The sequence below is a fragment of the Aulostomus chinensis genome, chromosome 7, assembly GCF_037954235.1.
Source record: "Aulostomus chinensis isolate RoL2024-O1b breed Wild chromosome 7, RoL_Achi_v1.0, whole genome shotgun sequence".
Classification (NCBI taxonomy): domain Eukaryota; kingdom Metazoa; phylum Chordata; class Actinopteri; order Syngnathiformes; family Aulostomidae; genus Aulostomus; species Aulostomus chinensis.
Window position 1 is genome coordinate 10,336,487 of NC_141326.1, and position 22,529 is coordinate 10,359,015.

Genomic DNA, 22,529 nt, shown 5'->3' on the forward strand with positions numbered 1-22,529 from the left:
GTAGATAAGGAGAGCAATCTCTCATTTGTGCTCCGTGCTGTAAGGATTTTTTTAAGTGGTGTATAGATTGAGGTGATTGGACAGAGGTATGGGGTGCAGGAGGTTGCTCACTCATTGTGTGTTAATTTATGTTCTATAGTTGCTTGTATGCCTCGTATTTGTTGTCAGTCAACACACAAAGCGTCTGGTTCGCATGGTTACTTTTTCTCATGTGAGTACCAAGCAGCCACAGATGATGCTTCGCTGGAAGCGGCATTATTATTGGAGTAATAATATGTAAGAGAAGAGCAGTTGGGCAAACAAATTGACTGAGCTGCGCTGTGTTTCACAGCTTGATGTGTGGTCTACCTCATCTGTGGTTGTGTGGGAGAGAGGATTTTTTTTTTTGTACCGTCCTCTGCCAGGGAAAGAGGGTGGGGCTCTTCGATACATATGATATTGACTTGAGGAACCCATTAATGTGGCTTACTGACCCATTAAAAGAGGCTCCTGCTGAGAAAGAAAGACATCAGGGAGCTAAAAACAAAACAAACGTTCATTGAGCTTTTAGCAATCAAACAAAAAAGAATCGGCCGAAAACCCCGGGCACTGGGGAAATGAGAGTGTAAGGGCAGGAATGAGCAAGAAGGCTGTGCGTCATGGGCATAGACAGAAAAAAGCCGCCGTCTCCTAATAAAGGTTAAATACACATTGGGCCCCATCTGACTTCAATTTAGCCTATAAGCCACAAAGCTCCAGTGTATACATTCACTGTATAGTCCATTCATAATTGATTTGAGAAGCATTGATCCTAATTGGCTGTGTTGTATGAAAAGCCCTTTCCCCCAGCGTCAAAAGGAGTTTCTTTGGTTCCCTTCTTGTTAATGAAGCAGTGATGTAATCTATAGCCAGGAGGAAAGGTGGGGAATGATCACCACATCCCTGCATTTTATCCAACATCCCTGCTCAGTGTTTCTGGTCTTCAAGAAGATGTCTCTCTGCTATTTCTAGGTGTGCGCATCATTTGATGTACAAGAAGATGCAAATGGGAGAGAGAAGAGAAAGACTGGGATGCAATGATAGCTAGGGTGTATTCAAAAGACCACACGGAGATGGTGACATACTTAGCATCTCTACTGGGGAGTAAAGCCAGATTTCTGCTGTGATTGTTTTCAGCACGGCTCCTCATGTTTGTTGAGATTGTACAATGTGCATGACCAGGCCTATTCATAGATCATCTGCCACCTTGCCCTCCTATATGTAACTTCAAAGTGTTATCTCAGAAGACAGGCTGGGACCAGCCTTATCTTTGACCTCCATGTACCAACATCCCCTTGGGGACTGATCCCTAATCTATCCATGATTCCTTAACCCTAACTGTCACATTTGAAAAAAATATGTTCAAGCATGCTGTGCTGCGTATCTGCGGACAGAAGCCACTGATTCCACTGTAGCAGAAGAAAGAGATGAGCCAGAGACACAGACTCTCCTCAGTGGAGTGTGTTCTTCTTTTCTTCAACTTTGATAAAAGACGCAGGGCACCTTGCACGTCCGCCAGCCAGACCAGGCCCATTGTTGAAGGAGAGGGGATTAGATGGTGGACTGGGCATCTGGGGTCTTGCTCTATTTCCCAACCAGAATAGGGCCTTACACAGGCAGACGGAGAACTGGCTTTGTATGTGCTAACTGATATTTTGAGTGTGTTTGTGTCTGTGTGAATCTGTAAAGGACAGATGGGCTTTTCTTATGGGTCCATACTTAAGTGTGTGCATACTCTAATACCACGTGTGTATTTACAACTGTGTACCGATGAGTGTGTTTGCAGGATGTATTCCACTTGATCTGAAGCCAGATTGTTGTCTGACTCCCCCTCTCCTCTCTGAGCTCAGACTTATCATAGCTTATCATAGCATGGCCTGCCAGGATGAAGTGGGTCTTTGGTGAGGGGGCGAAGAGTCACTGCTCACTGTTCCTTTAAGAGATAAGCCTTGAGCTGGCCGTCCAAGATGGCCTTTCTCAATACTTAAAGACATACTAGCATAGCTGCATGCACTGATTAGGGGTGTGTGTGTGTGTGTGTGTGTATATATATATATATATATATATATATATATATATATATATATATATATATATATATATACTATTACAACACGTTCTACATACATTTATAGGGATGTGTCATCATCATCACCCCCACACTCCGAGACTTGCCAAGCCCAAATGACACCAACCCTGAACTCAAATATGACTGACCTGAGAATGAATAATATGACCAAGCTAGAGACCTGGCCACCGTGAAGCCAGTTACCACAGCTAATTGAAAAATTACCCCCACGGAGAAGGTGGCTAGAGGCCAAGATCAAGGCAGCATGAAGAGATGTTCGTCAGCTCTCACAGATACAGAAAGGTGTGGGGCAGAAAGGGATACCCAGGAAGTACAATAAACTGTCCATATCTAAGGCGCTGGAGACTGACAGGCAAAGACTCACAGCTGTGGCTACCTGCCTGAAGGGATACCCAAGGGATTCGAAGTACAGCTACTCGTACCTTGGGATCCCACAAGCAAATGAGAAGTCAGCTCAATGGGAAGAACGACGTCCCAGCCATCAATATGTACATCCTGCCAGTCATCAGATACCCCACTGGTACAAAAAGTTGACCAAAGGATGAGATTGAGGACACTGATATCATGACAAGGGAGCTCCTCACAGTGCATGGAGTATTTCACCCCAAGTCCAGCACCCTGAGACTGTACAGTATGCAGAGCGAAGTAGGTCGAGGACTGGGGAGCGTCAGAGCCATTGTCCAGAATGAAACAACCAAGATCCAGGAATACATCAGGAAGGTGGCTTCCAAAGATGAACTGCTAAGGGAATACCTCAGGCAGCAGCAGAAATCCGACAATGCAGGGGAGGAGGATGACCCATCATGGAGGGAGATGCACAAGCCCCTGCATGGTCTGTATGAAATCTTACCATCTGCTTTAGGTGGCTCGACTGACCGACAGCACAGAAGCACTTCTCATGACAGCACAAGAGTGGGCGCTTGGTAGGAGAACGATAGAGGCCAGGGTTTACCATACCACACTGGACCCCAGGTACAGGCTGTTCAAAGATGTCCCTGAGACAGTGAAGCACATAGCAGCAGGCCGTAGGATGTAGGCAGGAAGAATGTATGTGGAGCACCATAAACAAGGGGCTGGCATAGTGTATAGTAACATCTGCAGTAACTGTTGGCTGGAAGTCCCAATTTCAGAATGGAGGACCCCTCCTAAAGTGGTGGAGAATGGCTAAGCTAAGATCCTGTGGGACTTCCACATCAAGACTGACATAATGGTAATGGTAAAAACAAATTTTGTGAACTTGACAACGTGTTGATGGAAAAACTACAGAAAAGATATGGGTGATAGATGTTGCTATCCAGAGCGACAGCAACATGAAGAAGAAGGAACACTAGAAGCTTGATGAATACAAAGGGCTGACAGAGGAGCTGGAGCAGATGTGGGGAGTAAGGGCAGCAGTGGTGCCAGTAGTAAGCGGAGCACTGTGGGCTGTGACCCGTCTAATTATAGCTTTCTGGACAAAATGTGTGAGCAACAAACATTTGTTTGGCACAGGGCCCCATTTCCATAAGAAAATTCAAAATCCAATGAGAAAAAATTCCATTGGCTTTTAATCAGGGGAACCCATCAAGACGCAAACTTCTGTGGTAGCCGACATAACACACCACTCCAGCGGCGCTCCATAGGGATTGTTGAAATTGTGTGAAGGTACAGAAAATAGAGGACAGTTTCATGTATGCTAATGTATGTTAGCAGTCTCACACAATCAAAATGCAGTGTTATCCATCACTCTTTTCAGTGCTTAGCATACCTTGATCCACTGTATTTTGGAAAGGAACAGGCGCTGCTACACCTTTGACAAATTCAGTTACATGGTGACATAAATTTACCCAAAACAATATAGAAAGCACTCATTTGATTTTTATTCCCACTTTAGAGCACTTTATACACAAGCTCACAATTTCCAACAAAGATTGTTTGAATTTGGACCAAAAAATTATAAACTACCTTCGTGTAAATAAATGTTTAAAAGAAGCTTTTTTGATATCACAATGCTGGTAGTGTTGTGCCACCGTCATGACTAATGTTAGCGTTAGGATGAAGGATAGAGGAATACATCTTTGCAAAGTGTTAGCTGATGATGATGGTGCCTTTATCTACAGTCTGTGAGAGAGACAAAGGAATGGAGGAAACGATTGTCATTGATAAGACGGAGGTGCTGGCAGTCTTCACTGCTTTGCTTATTATTAGACTAGACTACTAACAGCCTGCTGATGCTGCTGCTGCTAGACTCCCTGTAATTGAGTTTACTTTTAAATAGTCTTTTGCCTCTCCTGTCTGCCTCTAAAATAATGGTCTCTCTCAAGATAACTTTGTAACAGCATCATTTGCTGATCAAATCAGCCTTATCCTCCTTTGCATCAAACACTCTATCTTTCCACATAGTTTTTGGGCCGATTGCCTCCAGCACCATTTACTTTTCAGCTGACTTTGTGTCCAGTTTCTAATAAATCTACATTACATTAGAGACCCGTTGAGATGGAAAGAAGTGTTGTACTTAGACTTCACATGAATGATGGTAACAGTTTGTGTGGTGTAATTGACTGATTGTAGGCGCAATCCCATATGTTCTATCCTTGCCTCCAGGATACAGGTACAGTGTTAAAGGGTATTTAAGGGTATTCAAAGATTTTAGGCAGGGATCCTGAGAGGGACAGCGTATTCAGTTTGTTTTCAGACTGTCTGATGGCTATCTATTCTGAGTGTGCTAAAAAAAAATTCTGGTCTTTGTCCACAGCCCTCGCTGCATGGGGTATTTGAGTTTGTACTCTGATTCTGTAGCTCCTCTCCCTTTCCTATCCATGCCCTCAATCAGGGAGTAACACCGAGGGAGTAATGATATATAAACATCACAAAAGGCAGTAGAGACTCACACTAAGCTAAAATGAAACAAGGTGCACATAAATCAGATCATATAAGATATAACCCTAATGTTATGGGAGGGGAAACACTGACAAGTGCTATTTCGGTTTGAAAGTTTTCTACATTAGTATTTCCCAGAGAGTCAGCCAGCTTCTCATCAAGGCTGTTGGATGTGTGTGACTCCGGCGTGTCATCCTGCTTACAGTTTCTGCATTGCTGCAGGCCAGAGTTTATATTGGTCTACTGACCCTCCTAAAGAGAAGAGTTTTAAGCCTGCAGACCCCATCCCTAGACATGCACGCTCACCCTCAACAGGATCTCAGTCTTCCATCTTATCAGTCATTTCCATCACATCCAGGGTTTTTGCGAATGCAGCTGGCACATTTGAGTTATTTTTTTTGTCCACTGTCAGGCTAGCCTCTACTCACCTTTCGGCCCTAAAGAATAGTTGCCATGGTGACCGTACCCTTCAGGTTTAGTGGGATGGGCCTGTATTGAAAGCCTCAGTGATCCTGACCAACCTCTCACTCTCCTCCTTCCTCCCTTTCATTTTAAAATAGCCTGCCCTCCCCAACACTGCTGACATGAAAGGATTTCTAGGGTTTCTTAAAAAATAACTGAAACTCCCACTTGTGCAACTCAGTTGAAGCCTTCAACATGTTTATAATACAATGATGGGTGACACATCTTTGTTGCAGCAGCTCTTGCTGTCTCCCTGTGACACACGCTAATATAAAAAAGTGATATTCATAGTCTGTCTTTGTACCAACATCCAAAATTATTTACAAATATACCTTAGAATCATTTCCCACTGTGTTACTTTCCCATTTTTCATTTCTATCTTCCCTCATCTGCTGTATAAGGGGTTCATCTGTGAAAGGCCAAAATTGGTGGATATATATGGCTGAGTGGCTACAAATTGGTCAGGTTCCAGCCTTGTTTCTATCTAAGGGAATGATTTTTATTTTTGTTTTCATATTGAATGCAGGTTTTATGTTTTCCGTTCAATACACAACGAATGTCAGTATGGAGGGTTTGCATGTGTGAATGTGTATTTTGAACAAACTTTACCAGTTAACTCGAATTGTATGTAAAATCAAACAGTTTTTATGCACAAACCCAATCACACAATGGTTATGTTTGCGTGTCCTAAATCTAATAGTGAGGCATCAATGAGAATGTTAAAATTGGAGAGAATGCTTCATAGCAGGCCACTTTCTGAACATTTGAGGAGAGATATGACCAAAATATGATATGATCAAATTTTTTTTAAATCAAATACCACCTCACAAAAGAAAACGGCTCTCGAAGTACTGTACCACTATAATGACCAAAGTCTTCTGCTGCTGGTTTCATTGATTCACTGCCTAGAGGTTCACCACATACACATACTTGGCTCTTTTTCAGTCCAACTGAATCCCAATTGGAGGTAACTTGAGTCATAGGGCCTTACCATCTTGCTTCGAATGCTGCTAACATTAGCAGCAGCAGGTGCCGAGAACATTCCGGCTGCACGCTCACGGTGTTAACGAATATGACCATGTATCGTCTGACACAAAAAAAAAAAATGACAAGAAAGACATAACTTACTGTGAAGTACAGTTTGGGTTTTGTATTTGTTTTCATTTGAAGATATTTACAGTTTTGATAGTATTCAATGATTTTACATGATTTTAATTAGTTTCATTTTCCCCCAAGAAATTGCTTTTGATTCCTCTGTGTACCACTTAATGGAGCTCACGCACAACTGTACCACAGTTTGAGAAAGATTAGTGTAGGAAATAAGTGAATGAGGTGATCCCAAAGTGATTAGGGTACAAGCTATGAGTTCCAAGTTCAAATTCTCTCTCTCTCTCTCTCTCACACACACACACACACTCACACACAATATTTCTTTTCTCTCTCCAACTCTCTGCAACCATTAAACAAAGGCATAAAATACTGTACATAAACTTATACAATGGTTCTATGTGAAGCCTTAATATCTATAATTAGTTTTGCTGCAATCTAAATGACATTTTCTATGGATTCCAGAAGGTTTTGTTGATGGACAACTGAAAATTTGACAAAAAAAACTGTTCATAACACAGCGCTATTACCTCTAGGAAGGACAGCAAAGATGCTTATTTACCTAAACTACTTAACTGTTCTACCAAAAAGCTATTAAAAATTATCAGTTAAGTTGACAAACTTAATCTGGTTTGAATTAAGTCATTGGGACATTTAGGACTGTAAAAACGTTGCCTAACTTGTTACGTTACTTGTGAGAAATTGAAATCGTTTCTACTGCTGTGCTGTTTATGTTAGTCACAGTGCTTCGTCTGCTTGTTCAGAGTTTATTGGCAGTTGTCGAACTCACATACAGGTTTATTACTGTCATCTAGCAGACTGGTGTTGCTATTTGCTGCATTCCAATTTGCTTTCATTATGCTGAACTCCATAGTGGCTGCTGACTTAGAGAAGTACAACATCTAGCGGTGAAATTCAATCTATCGGTATCTGATTTTGCTCTAAAAGAGCTGGTTGGAAAATATTTAATTTGTCCCAAACTCGTATTGAACAACCTCAAGGAAGCATGTATGCAAATCACTCTGCGGGCACGACTTTCAAATGCACCTTTAGCCATGATGTTATGTACTATATGTCCCAACCTTTGCACAATTATTTGTGCACCCGGCCTTTTCTAAACAAACTTGGTAAACATTTTCATGTACAAACCCTTAAATATATCTGTCTTCTTAAACCACTTCCTGTTATGTCCTTTATATTGGTCCCTCTACTCTCCTCAGTGGATGTTCTACAGATTCTGAAGTCATCCATTATCTCTAACCCAGCTCCCCTCCTGTCCTCTGGTTGCCCATAGTCAGCTTTAACTGAGTGTTATGGGGGGGCCTGATAGTGGCAGGCAATGGAGCGGACAAGTTATTACAGGACAGGCAAATAGAGGTCCAATGAAGCATGAAAACGTCCCCAAATATCTCTCTCTCTCTCTCTCTTTCTCTCACTCACACACACTCTCTCTCTCTCTCTCTCTCTCTCTCTCTCTCTCCTCTTCGTTCACTCGCACATTCACCCACTCACTCACTCACTCATAAAGAGAAAATGCAATTTGCACCAAATAGGCAGGCAGTTTAACCACATTGTCCAAGAAAACCATTTGGACACGTGTAAGTTCTGGAGATAAACAATAGGCAGGCACATACAGTACAGACATACACACACACACACACACACACACACACACACACACACACACACACACACACACACACACACAGAGCTTGCCCATTAATTCCTTCTTTCTCTGCGCATGCTAATGAGAGCAGACATATAGTACATGACAGGGCATAGTATCAGGAATGGGGTGACAGCATGGAACATGAATATTAATAGTTGGATGCTGAAGGGATCTGGAACAGTCCTGTCACAGAGCAGTTAACATGCTTCCATTCTCAGTGTGGCTTGGCAGATCAGCTCTCAATCAATCAATCTTTCATGTTTCACCAGGGGAGGGCCGTTGGCAGCGAGGGTTTTATACGAACAATAACACACACCAGAGGACAATGAAGGTGATCACTTAGTAAACCACTCATCTCTAAAGAGGATAGTTGTTGCAGTTATAGGTGAAAGGGCCAAATTAGGCTTGTAACTGTCTCAAAAATATTATAACCCGGCCACCTGTTTTGAAATAACTTGTGGGTAGTTACGTAAGTGTAGGTCAACGCTATCAGTTATTTCATTTGATTTAAATACCTAATGGGAAAAAACAACATCCTCATGAAAAATTTCAATTGTTTTTAACGTCTCTGCAAGATAAAATTTGTTTTAGTGGGCCAGAGTTTCTGAGCAGGGATGCTTGTATCACAAGCTATTTATCAGTATTGCCTGAGTAGACATGTTTCCTCCGCAAGATGTAGCAGACAAACTAAGAGCATAAATCTCAAGAGCAATAGTGAAAGATTGTGAGCTCAGAGGAAAAGAGACTCTAACATCTTCTTGCAAGTTTTATTATTCTATCAATTTTTTTTAATTGGTTCTTGAGAAAAGTCCCATCAAAAGTTGGTGTCAGATTTCCTGACAGCAGTTCTAAAATGGCAGACTTGTTTCCATCTATGCTCTTAAATGATGAATCATCTGTCCTTGTAAGGTAAAAACATGTACCAGTTATTCCTAATTATAACAGTTAACGTCAAGCAAATCTCTTTAAAAAGAAATGGGACTTCAGATGCTAAAAATAAAACCAAGATTTGAGTGAAAAGTCGAGAATGTCCTGAGAGAAAGAGCTCAGTGGAGCTCAGATTCCAAACAAAAATCTGCAGCGGTTCTGAAGTTGAGGTACATCTGCAGAAAGTGAGCAGAAGATTAGCTGTCATGTTTGGTACAGAGACAGTACTGGATTTAAAAGAACAACAGAAAGATGCATGGGAGGATATTCCCCACAGTCAGAGAAGAGCACACAACTGATGACAATGGTTTCATCTCAATCGTGAAATCCAAAATAATTTGCTTTTTTTTTCTTTCTTTTTTTTACCAGCACCAGTTCTGATACCGTGTGAGAGCATGAATATGCATCAATGAATTAGAAAACCTGTGTATTGCACAACAAAATATTGAGACATCAACTACTGCAGGTGGGGAAGTCTCGGCAAGATTCTCTTGGCTGGACATCGAGGTCATCATCTGAAAGACAACCACCATCATTGGAGGGTTTGAACACTGACGTAGGTGTCAGCATGATGAATGTTCACGTAGGTGTAACTTTTAAAGACCATAATGCTGTAAAATTATCTTAAGAATTAATGTAGTTTCATCCTGTATAGAACCTCAAAAGAACACATGCCATGTGACTTTGTGCAGTCTACAAGAAAACATTAGGGAATATCAGAATCTTTTTTGAAAATCTAACCAAGTCGTGAATGAGGCCCAGTGTTTCTCGATCAGCGTGGAATTGAATGTGGGTCCATATCAGGAAATTGTAAGGTTACTGGAATGTGCTGATGCACGTGATGAACACTGTCAGGCTGTAATTGGATCAAACATAACTTGATTGGATGAGACAATGTCCATTGATGAGAGAGGAATGGAAAAGATGGATCTGCTCTGTAGTAACCTGTGAATTTCCAGCCACCTTCAACCAGCTCCTCAAATGTGACCAAGTCACACTCAAATAGAATTTTGATAATGTGAAAATATTACAACTGCTTGGAATAAACAGTCAAGTGACAGCTACAGATTCCAGATGCAGACTGGAGTTTAAAAGGACTCAAATGTGTAAATTGGATCAGAATGACAGTATAATGAGGACACTTTCAGTTTTATAATCTTTTTAGCCAAGTTTATTGCAACCATAGCCACCACAGTCACTTTTAAGAGTTTGTTTTTCCACCCTTTAGATTCAACACTGCAGAGTCTGAAGAAAGTCAAAGCTCAAAGCAACCCACAAGTTGCTGTTATCAGCCCCCTCCCTCTATTTCCAGATTCCTCCACCATGTGGCATGGGTTTAGAGAACACACTCTGGACCAGGATGAAAGGATTGCTGGGTTTTGTTTGTATTGAATCTGAGAGCAGTGTGTGTTTGTGTGTGTGTGAGTGTGCATGTGTGTGTGAGTGTGCATGTGTGAACCTGGATTAATGTGTTTGAAGTGTCTCAGTTACTTGAATGCACGTATGTTCCTTGTAGGCATGTGCCCTGTATGAAGAGGCTATGTTAATTGGAGCAGTGTGTGTATGCAGGTATGTTGGAAGCCAGATGGTGAGGTTCTCCTCTCAGCCCTTTGCCCCCCCACCAGTGCCCTCATACGTGTAGCCAAGTAAATATGTGAACTGTCTGCCCCCTAGTGGTCTTCTCTTCTCTTCTCTTCTCTTCTCTCAGCTTCTCTTCTTCTCTCTTCTACTTTTCTCTTACGAGACACAATGTGCTGAGCCAAACCACTCACCAGTGCTGCAACCCATTTTATCATTCACTCATGGTGTAACTGTGACAGCGAAGCTGCTAAATGAGCCAGCAGACTCACACCTGTAATTAGCATCAGACAAAGTGACTCCAGGATGAGGGAAAGCCCTGCTGTGACCGACCTCTATCAGCTGGAGACAGCTGTACCTACCCTGACACGTTGCAGCAAACCCTGGAATGCTGGAGGATGATTACTTATTTCCTCCCGCTTTGGACTCTTCTTTAAGATAACACTTTGTGAATGTGAAATGAGTCTTCAGTGTGGAGGGAAAGTACAGCGCATCTGTGCAGCCCCTATCTGTTCCCTCAGGAATGAGCTGGTGGGTAAGGGGGGTGTCTCCATTCCCTTTATTCAGAGCTGTTTAAAGTGAGGCAATTAAGACATGTGGAGTTTTTTTCCCATCCCCATTTCTTTTCATTTTATTTTGCTCATTCATCTTCAGTCGAGTAGATTCTGAAAGTTGATGGTTTTATATATACACTCAGTGGCAAGCAGCCAATTGGGATAAAGGAATGTTCCATGAAAAAGAAAAGGCTTGTATCTCAGTAACCTCACAGCATGTCTGCTGTTGATTTGCAGTCCCGTTTGATTAAAGGCAGACAATGGAGTTCTTCAGAACTTGTTATAATCATTCTAAGGTTCTCATTGTAGTCCAATGTAAGTACTTACTTTGCCTCCCTTTTGCATGCATTTTTCCTGTCTTTGTGGTCTTGTATCCGTGCGGCAATATTACCGTATACCTCATCCGATTCTGTTACATCTCAAAATAAGTTTCTGTGTTCAACTGCGAATTTTATAATGTTGATCTTCCATGTGTGTAGAGTTGTTGTTCCAAAAAAATGTAAGGTCCTGTAGTCCCTGTCAACTCCTGTGTGCCCCCTTTACCTACCCTCTAGCAGACAGCAAACTCTCATGTGATGTTACATTTTGTCCTTGTCTTTTTGTCTTCATAGGACTAGAAAATGTAAAAAAGAAAAGAAAAAAAAAGAAAACAGGTTTATTATTGGTGAAAGACTATAGAGATTTGAAATAATTTTATTTTACTTTATTTGTACCCCTGACATGACTTTGTATACAATCGGACATATTGGTGATATTGTTGTCATTTTATTGATAAATCTTGGTCCTTCCACTGACTTGATCAAGACTAACATCCCACCATCCATCCATTGTCTTCCGCTTATTCCTATTATTAAGGGTCGCGGGGGGGCTGGAGCCTATACCAGCTGACATTGGGCGAGAGGCGGGGTTCACCCTGGACAGGTCACCAGTCCATCACAGGACCAACACATAGAGACAGACAACCATTCACACTCACAGTCATACCTACAGTCAATTTAGAGTATCCAATTAGCCAAGACCCCAATTGCATGTCTTTGGATGGTGGGAGGAAGCTGGAGTACCAGAGAGAACCCACACAGGAACAGGGAGAACATGCAGACTCACACAGAAAGATCCTGTGCCTGAGCCAGGACTCAAACCCGGAACCCTCTTGCTGTGAGGCGACAGTGCTAACCACTGCACCACCGTGCAGCCCAAGACCAACATATCTAACAGTAATTGATATCTATCCAGAAATCAATCTACTAGCTGGAGCTGAAAGCTTTGTGTTCACCGCACAGTCAATCTTGTACAGACCTTCATGGCGCCCTGGGATGATCCCTATTGATATAGCTAATCCCCTTCCATCTAACTTGCCACATAATGAGGTTGACATCAGAGTGTTTTAGGGAAATATCTCTTCAACTATCTGATGGTTTGGAATAAAATTTGGTTCAGATATTCATGTCTCCTCCAGGATGAATTTCAATCGCTGCTGGTGCCATCATCATCATATCAAAAATTTAATTTGTCCAGTTCTTTGGTGCATAACCAAACACCTGAATAAGTGCCTAAAACATCCCTCAGCTTCAGCTTTCTTATCACATCAATGTATGCCGTAAACAAACATTTATGATTAAGTTCCCTTTGATGTAAACAACTGAGGCTAGCAATGTGCACTTTCTGATCATAGCTATAAATATTCCCAGCTATGGTATCACTTTTCCTGATTTCTTGGGCATTTCATTCATTTCTAACAACTCTAATTTATGACAGAACCCAACCCATAGGTCAAGGTTGGCCAACCAACCACTAATCCCTTACATACTGATACATCTGTCAGTCCCTAGTTTTCACCTGGTACAACCTCACTCAGCAAAGCATGCATTCATAAAAAAAAAAAAAACAACCTTCATCTTGTTTTAGTTTATTCTATTTTGCTCTGTAGATGTAGGCAGGAAAATGAAACTGTCTGAACGAATGAGGACTGTAAGGCAGTTTTAGAGGTGATGGCACTAAGATGTAGAGGAGAGCAACACAATCGGCTATCCAGAAAGAGTGAGTTTGGGTTACTGTAAGGCACCCGCAGCCTCTCATCATAGATTCAAGTCTTTGCCTATGATAGGAGATGTACTCCTCTCTCTTCCTCTGGAAATGGCCACATCTGTTTCACTGTAAGTCTTCTGTCCACTGTCAATGACCTTTCTATGTCCCTGTAATTCTCTCCTCCCATGTCAGGCTAATAAAGCTGATGCAGGCAGGAGGTAATGACATGCTAAAAGAGAGTGGGAAGACAGCAGGCAGCAGGGAAAGAGAGAAAATGGGCTTGACAGTGGAAAGACAAAGAAATGGAGAATCACTGTTATAAGTACTGTATAATAACATAGCCTTAGCACTGTTATCATATATCACCGCATCAAGGTTCATGTCGTTTCAATGGAATTAAATTAGCAGCAAGGGGAGAGCAGAGGTGGAGAATGGAGAGAAGGCCTATGGAAAGCACAGAGCTGAGGAAGAGTGAGGCATTAGAGGAGCAAAAGGAGAGGTAAACAAAACTCACCAGGAGTGGTGGTGAGAGGGAAGCGAATAGAGAAGAGAGTACTGGTGGAGAAGTCTAAGAGGTGGAGTGATATTTGGGGAAAAGCCACTCTGATGTAATTAAAGTGGCAGAGTTGAAAGGCTGCACCTTGCACACACACACACACACACACACACACACACACACACACACACACACACACACCCTTTTAGCCTGCACATATAAAAGGTTTATGAGTTTATGAATACAGTGTATCTCCTGTTGCTGGGAGAGCTTGTGGGGAAGGTTTTTCATGTAGAACACAAGTGCATTTGTGCACGATGCATTTCAAGCTTAAACTCTCACCCACAAGTCTTTCAAACCTTTGTGAACCAGGTTGAGTTCTGCAGTGCCCAACCTGTCCCAAACAAAGAGCATGTCAAGCATAGCCCCCAAAAGTCAGGACATGCAGCACTTGTGTTAGGTCATGACTGTGCACATAAGTCAACACCATTTAGATAAGTCACATCAGGTAGAGTTTGAAACATAAGCAACACAAAAAATACAGACGCAGACAATATCAATATGCACTCAGAAGATGATGCACACTTTAACTCATGGTACATTATGTAAATATATTCATTTTTTGAACCCTCCCATTTATTTGAAACATCTTAATCTTTGAGACAGACTTTATCTTGGAAACAGAGACCGAGAACCAATATAGTAGCGCCCAATAAACCCATTAGCCCTTGCTAATGGTTAGCCGTTTGCCAGGGCTACTAGTTGGTTGTAAAATGTGATTTATGGGGTGACATAACAAACATTTCTTGCTGATGAAGTAACTTGTTCTTTCACCTCATTATTCAGGTTTTATAGCTAGCCATTAGCACCAGCTAACATGTAGCCATTACCCAACAGTTTACATTAAAGTATCTGCATATTATCTGCGAATGGATGTAGTGTTGGTTCTTCGGCCTGTATGTAGCCCTTTCACATGATATTCAATTGTACGTTGCGGTAATTCTGTGACTGAATTGCAACTCAAACATCTGCTAGCTGTTAGCCAGCTCTCAGTGATCAGTCTGATACTTCTTTGTACGTGTGCTCTGACTGTCCAGTCTGAGTTTTTGTTCCTGTATGGGACCTGTTCAACAGATCAGACCAACTGACAGCCTTCCTTAAGATATCATGGTCTCTTTTTCTGAAAGGGGAATAGCAGAATGTACAACGGGAAACCTAATCAGTTTGCATATCTTCAAAGCAGTCCAGCAACACTGTAGTAAATCTTTTAAGAACTTTCTCTTCAAATTTAAATTCAAGTCAACGTCAACACGTTGATTTGTTTATCTGGACCACTGATTTCCATTTTGAACTTCATGAACTTTAGTTTGGACTTCTTTTGTATTCTATTGGGATGCGGTGTGTCAAGTCTTGTATATCTTGGTTGCTTTCCTGCTCTTTCCTCACACCTGCTCTGCATCAGCCTCATTAGCGCTGCTCTGCTCCCTCTGTCTTTCCCAGCCAATCAGCTCCTTCTCTGCTCTCTCTCTCTCTCCTGATTATATCGCTGCGTTTATATACCAGCTCTGTTTCCTTTGTTCTTTGTTGCATCACGGATGATCTGTTGACTTTCATATCTATTTTCAATTCTCATTTTTATGTCTCGTTTAGTTTATCCTGTACGAATGTCCCTTTTATGTATTAGTGAAGATTTTAATGGGCCTTCCTTGTTCTGGTCCTGGGCCCTATCTCCTGTGCCTACACATGACAACAGCCATGAATCATTCTATTGGCTAGCCCTATGCGGTGGAATCAATTCAGAAAAAAGCATCCTGTCCAGACGTGCCCCTTTCCGAGGTTTAAACGTACCAAGCAGTTTCAAGATTGGTCAAAAGTACAATTTTTAATTGAGGTTTTCAAGTTTGACAGAGGGGAGGAAGCCTCTGGTGAATTTGGATGTGTGATGTTGACGATGACACCTCGTCTCATCTCATCTCGTCTCGTCGTCCTGTGCTTAACCAGGCCTGGGTTGCGGTCGCAATGAAACCTTCATTGAATGTATCTTGTAAGATGTTGCACAGTCAGTGTTGCTGGTAGGTTCATAAATGTTTGCATTCATGTTATATGTGAGCCCATCAGTAACAGTAGATTTGTGTGATAAAAGCTAGTATGTGTACTGCCCTGCAGGTGCGTTCCTCTGAGTCATCCACTACAGACTATACTGTTGAAGTTGGCAATATTTGTTCAATATTAGTCCTCATGATTTTAAATAAAAAAGTTCTGAGTGGGGGCTGCACGATGGTGCAGTGGTCAGCACTGTCGCCTCACAGCAAGAAGGTTTCAGGTTCGAGTCCCGGCTCGGGCACGGGATCTTCCTGTGTGAGTCTCCATGTTCTCCCTGTTCCTGTGTGGGTTCTCTCTGGTACTCCAGCTTCCTCCCACAGTCCAAAGACATCAAGAGGGGACGAGGCTGATTGATTCTCTAAATTGACTGTAGGTGTGACTGTGAGTGTGAATGGTTGTCTGTCTCTGTATGTTGGCCCTGTGATGGACTGGTGACCTGTCCAGGGTGAACCCGCCTCTCGCCCGTTGCCGCTGGGATAGGCTCCAGCCCCCCCGCGACCCTTAATGTAGGAATAAGCAGAAGACGATGGATGGATGGAAGTTCTGAGTGTGTTTTCTTGCTCCTGGCTCAACTCTTTGATTTGGGTATCAGACAGTCTCGCATACAACTACACGTATACGAATAGTACTTTCATCTAAATAACTCTTATCTTATGGAAACGCACCCCATCACATGGGATGATTTGACCTTTCTTTGTGTTTTAATACTAAACACACAGGGGGGGCAGCGTGCAGGACCTCCACTCCCATGACAGAACAACAGTCTGCATCAGTTCACTCTGCCTCTCCTGTTTGATTTTGAAGCAGCCTTTCAGGCCCCTATCGTTAATGTACCCAGTGAGCTCCCATTGTAAATGTTGCAGCATTACGAGTTCCTTTGTGTGGGTTTCTGAACTGCACTGAAACCTTATAGGCAGCACGGAGCGGCAGCACTGGGATCTCTTTATTTGTGCCTGTTTTTTAAAGCAGGTAATTATGTAAATAATTCCTCTTTGTTTTGGCCTTTCTCTGCTTAGAGTCCAGTCCATAATTAATTGGTAGAGTGAGGGACTGGCTAATTTTAAATCACAGGGGAGGGGTCAAGGGGGCTTGTTTTATTGGCTGGTGCCTTATTCGAGATGCGGGCGGATGGAGCATCTGAATTAGATTAGATTTAATTAAGGCATGGGGCCCCTGAATACACACTGGTACATAAATAGGCTGTATCCCAGGCTGGTTGTTTTCGGGAATTCAACAGTATCTGCACACACGCATACACACGCTACAGAATACTCCCCCAGACCTTCAAGGTCAGGCTGACAGAAGAAACATGCTGCATGGTGTATGGAAGAAAGACAGAACAAGTTGAAAATCCCTCCTCTAATTAAAGCTTTCTAGTTTGTCCACACAAATGCTCTTTGAGCTTCAGTCGTGTCTCAAACGCTGTAGTATCACTAATGATTGTCAGGAAAGTATTAATCATCTCTTCTCAGCTATGAAGCAAGAAAAACAAAATCCCAAACTATGTCTTGACCTATACAGAGGGCTCAGCTGTGAGGTTCTGGAAGGGATTTGGTACCTAGTCTTATAGAAGCTTTAATTTTATGTATCACCCTTTTTTTTTTTTTTTGAGGAACACTTGCACGATCATGGAGAACTAATACATTTCCCACAATCCTTAAGTGTAACACACATCTCTGATTGGTGCCGCTGACTGTTACCATGGAAATGCTTATTGCCCCTGCAAAAACGGCTGTTTTTATGGTCACGATTAAAGTTGCGTGATAATGGACTTTTTTTTTTTGCCACTGTCCGATAGGCAATGTGTGGTTGATGACCACCCTTTGTTAAATACAATATCCTTGAGGAGCCAGCAAGTCTGTGTGAGCCCTGAATGCTTGAGGACGCTTTGCAAAGTCTCTTTTGCTTTGCAGTTTTTGCGGATCTAATCCTCACAGATGGAAGCATGTTCGCACTATTGATTCCAACCTTCAGATAACTTGTAATGATCACTTCCTCGACAGTCTTCTGAGCTGTGTCCTCAAGTGCCTGCATGATGGCTGGAGGAGAGAGGTGGTGGTAATACATATGGCGTGTTAAGCAGCAGGACAAAAACCTCGAACACAGAACATAGAAAGTATTCCATGGAGTGTTTGAACTTTTTATGAGGCACCCAGAGGTTTGATGTTTATAGGCCCCTGAGGCAGTAATGTAATTTGAACTGAAACAGCAACTGTAAAACACTTTTATGTAGCTCGTTCCTCATTAGCACAGCCTTCCTCTTGCTTCATGATAAATGGGATTCCTTACACTCTCCCTCTTTTTCTCCTAATACAACAGCGCTGTCTGCCAGGAAGAAGCTGTAACACCGTTTACACAAGCCTCACCCCAAGTGCCTGATTGAAATTCTCCCTGTAATATCAGTCAGCTGAAATGTTTAAGTCCCTCATTCCATCTGGAATAAAAAGCTGGGGTGCTCTCTTGCATTATAGTAGTCCCCCTCTTCATTGCAGGCAGCCAGTTGGCGGCTTTGTTTCTTACTCTTGGCCACGGCTCTCAATGCGAGATTCCCTGCACTCAGTTGTTTGCAGAAACACCCTTCTCTGCAACAAACTAATCTGTTACGGCCCCTGGTGTTCTGCTGCTTTCTCTCATCTGCAGCACCACACACTTCAGTTTGGTTTTATCTAAGACTGCTGTAAGCTGTTTTGCTCTTACACCAAAATATTTAGCCTCTGCATTTTTGGGTTTCTTTTTTTTTCTTTTTTTTTTTCATAATAGAAAGTAGGGTCCCTATTTTTGAACTTGGGGACTACTCCAATGTAGCCTGGACACCGTACATGGTGCTCCTTTCATGCTGTTCATCTCTGGAAGCCCCTGGGTAGAGTCTGGCTGCTGTTCTGCTTATTATGTAGCACTCTCATCTTGGAGAGGGGCTACCTCTATTGAATCATGCAGAACACATTCAAAAACAAACCTGAAAGCAGTTTAGTCCCCTGGCTCCGTAACCCTAAACCGTTTTTTTCCTTCACCAAACATTCAAATCTATCCACAGTTTCCCTAGAGGCCCTCATCTCTTATTCCCTCTTATACTTCATCCATTTTCAGTCAGTGTCTCCCTCCTTGTGCTGTGCAGAAGCTCCTGGGCAGGACTTTGTGACGCTGGACTACCGCCTGCGCTACTACCCGAGCATCACCTACGCTGTCATCGGCAGCGCTGTCATCTTCGTCCTGGTTGTGGCGTTGCTGGCCTTGGTGCTCCATCACCAGAGGAAACGCAGTGTTCTGTTGCCCAGAGGTGTAAGAGGAGGCTCACATCACCACCACCACCACCAGCCCCTGCTGCTCTCCCGTTTGGTCATCCTGGATCGTGGCCACGTGCACCCCAGAGGTCCAGGTCTCTCCCCTGGTTCCCCTACTGCAGCCGCCCAGTACAGCTCGACTCCTCAGACGCTGCAGCTGCTGTCGGGGGGCTTGTATCCCTCTGGAGCCTCCATAGACTCACCACCGTCATACTCACAGGCGGTTCTAGATGTCAGGTGATAGAAATCATAGTTCTACCTTCACCCTGCAAACAGAAAACAGAAACTGTGGTATTCAAAGTATGATCTAAATTTGTGTCGAATTAAGATACAAAATATTGAAACTGTAATTTAATTTACTTGTATTTTATCTCCTACTGATTTCACAGGATGCCATCAGAAGTAGAGTATTCAAAGTGTAATTTGATAAGCACCTGATGAATCCTCTAACATGGGTATAATTATCAAATTTTAAAAAACGGAGATTCATTTTCATGTTGTTCCAGATGCCTCACCTGCATTACCACAAAATTATTCTAGACAATGACAGTTGAATTTGTTGTTGGACTAAAACGCACTTTTTTAAAAAGATGAGCAACATTTCCTGAACCCCGGTTTGCTGCAGTTAAACATGTTCATAATTAACGTTGCTCATAATCTTGACATCCTATTCTTCATCTGTTTGTCTCCAGCCGGCCTCCGTGGTTTGACCTCCCTCCTCCCCCCTACCGCCCAGATGGGGAGCCTCCTTCAGAGGGCGAGCTGCCTCAATATGAGGTCACACAAGGCCCTTTAAGCCCTCTCTCAGCGCACCCCTCTGCACCTTCCACACCCAGAACTGTGGCTCAGAGCACACAGAGCTCCAGAGAGGAGTTGGAGCATCTGTAGTTGCTCTGTAGACTGTTAACAGAGTGGAGGGATCCTGCTGGACTGAAGAACCAGGCCACACCTGTATGAGGCCAGGATGGACCGCAGCTCTGAGTAGGAGACTGAACCGTGTCCTAAACTCGCTGCCTGGCTTCCTCGAGCACTGGATTGAGACTCGTGTAACCTTGCCTGTTGGCTCCCCCTACTGGAGTCATTGCAGCACTAGAACTTCAATCCCAAATACTGAATAATGTGTGCTCCCCTTGAAGAAATACTGCCTAAGATTCTTCAGTGACAGCTAGAAATATCCAGAGCACCTCTTCAATGACATCATAGCTGATGATAGGTGTTTTCATTATGATAAAACTAAAAAGTACTCGAGTAGGAGATATAAATCTGTCCTGTTGAAATTACTACTACATTTGATGACACGGAGTATGGAGAAGCTGATTAACTTTAAGACATGCAGAGTCATGCAACATGTTTGATGGCAATACGCAAGAGCAGCTCAATCGGAGGCACCCACATTTCATTTTTCAATATTGATGTGAAACAAAACAAAAAGAACTGATCGTGTAACTCGTGAAAACTAACATTTTTAATGTTTTTAGTGGTGCTTAATCCATGTTAGAAGTGTTGTCACTGAGTTAGTAAGAGAAATGTTTCTAAAAGGTCCGTGGAGGTTTTTTGTGTTTTCACAGCATATCTAGATTAGTAATAGAAGTTATAGTAATAGTTCAAAATGTGAAGAGGACCATTCAGATGTCACAATAATGCTGAGCAGAAACGATTATATACGTACGTGTCATGAACCATTCCTCTAAGCTCAAGAGACTTTTGTACTTGTCCGTCTGAAGACCAATCGTGTTTGTACTTAAAAACAAAATAGCAAATACAAAAGATTTTGGAGGCCCTATAATCGTGCCTTTGCATGTGATTTTTTTTTCTTAGCCAAAATATTCCATTTGAATTATTTGACAACAGCAGCCTGATCTTAACTATAATAGTCAGGCAACATGACTATAAACTGAAAAGTTCTGCTTTGAACTGGAAATGTCTGTGTTTCTGTGTCATTTAGAACGTTGTTTTTTTTGACTGACTGATGAACTGAAGGATCTGTGTTTATTTGTACTTTTGGACTTTGTTCACTCATTCAGAGTGGTTCCACACTGTTAATAGGAAGAAAAACAAAAGAGGGTACATAAAGACTTATATTTAAAAGTTAAAATCACATTTTAACATTTCAAAGTTGGTGTACAGAAAAGATGAATGTGTAACAGTAAAATGTAGTTGGTGCTTTGAGGTAATACAGGCACGAGAAAAACAATCATACCAAAGATAATCATGAACCTTTGCCCCATGTTATTACCCTCCAAAGGAACGATCACATCTCACATATATTTTATTTTATGATGTCAACATTCAATTGCTGTATAACTGGAAAAACTTTCTCAGGACAAAATGTACGTCTTGCTCATATCAAGTTTTGTTTTTCTGATTTTCCCTCATAATTTACATATTTGTGACATTTTTCAACGTGATCTCTTTATACTCTGTATTCTGTACATTCAAAATAATATAAAATGATGACTCAGAGCTCCTGTGTGCATGATGATTCTTTCTGGAGACTAGTTATTACATTTGGCCTGCAACTTCGTCTTAATCAGCATAAAAGCAACATCTGAATCTGAACCACGAACAGACAAACCACATCGCACACTTCCAAAAGTAAAACCCCGAAGGTGCACTGGCCTACAGCTTGAACAGATCTCATGACATATTGTGTTCTTTACTGCTGATGTCCCTTTTCTTTGGAGTTGATCATTTGAATTATTTAATAGTAGGGTTGCACCAATATGAAAACTTTGGCCAGTGTTAAAACCACTTTTAAGGGTTGTGAATTTGAAAACAATATTTTTAGTTTTTTTTTCCAAAACCAAAGTGGTTTTTTTTTTCTCAATAAGTAACAGGGCTAGCATTTAAAAAAACAAACCAAAGGAACCAAATAAAACATTACCAATGACCAGCGTTAGTTTTAGGCTGCTTCTAAGACTTAAGTCCTCCTCTGGTCTAAAATAGGCTTTTTTTTCCTCGCTCCCACAGTTGAGCTTCGCTGTGTGACAGTTCTGTCCGTGGAGAGGTTGACGCTAGAAGACTGTTTTCATCGGTGGGAATCTGATTTGACGAGTTGATCCTACAAGCACAAGAGTTGTGACGTCGCCAATTTTTTTACAAGCTGATCCAAAATTCATCATAAACAGATGGAACTTTGAAGCCTCCGGGTCACAAACAAAGAATTGAATTTATGAGTACAGGAGACATCTTGTCATCAGTCTTATTCTGACAAGGTTGCATGATCTAAGGTTTTAACACAATCAAACTTTTCAATATTCATGGAAACCAACACCCTTATATATTCTATTTCAACTGTCTGTCCACACACACACACATACGGACATAGACGTCTGAAATGACATGGAAGACGTCTGAAATG

The 22,529-nt window shown here is 42.1% G+C and overlaps 1 protein-coding gene and 1 pseudogene across 1 annotated transcript in view; both read left to right on the forward strand.

The window, feature by feature from the left end:
• ldlrad3 (low density lipoprotein receptor class A domain containing 3) overlaps positions 1 to 21,625 on the forward strand; it is a 93,192-nt gene extending 71,567 nt beyond the window's left edge. The window contains exons 5-6 of the mRNA XM_086207699.1: positions 19,003 to 19,405; positions 19,861 to 21,625. Of these exons, the coding sequence (XP_086063825.1) occupies positions 19,003 to 19,405; positions 19,861 to 20,056 (599 nt within the window). The 3' untranslated portion in view covers positions 20,057 to 21,625. The remainder of the gene's footprint in view (positions 1 to 19,002; positions 19,406 to 19,860) is intronic.
• Positions 1,891 to 3,034, forward strand: LOC147258476 (uncharacterized; annotated as a pseudogene).
• Positions 21,626 to 22,529: the final 904 nt, after the last annotated feature.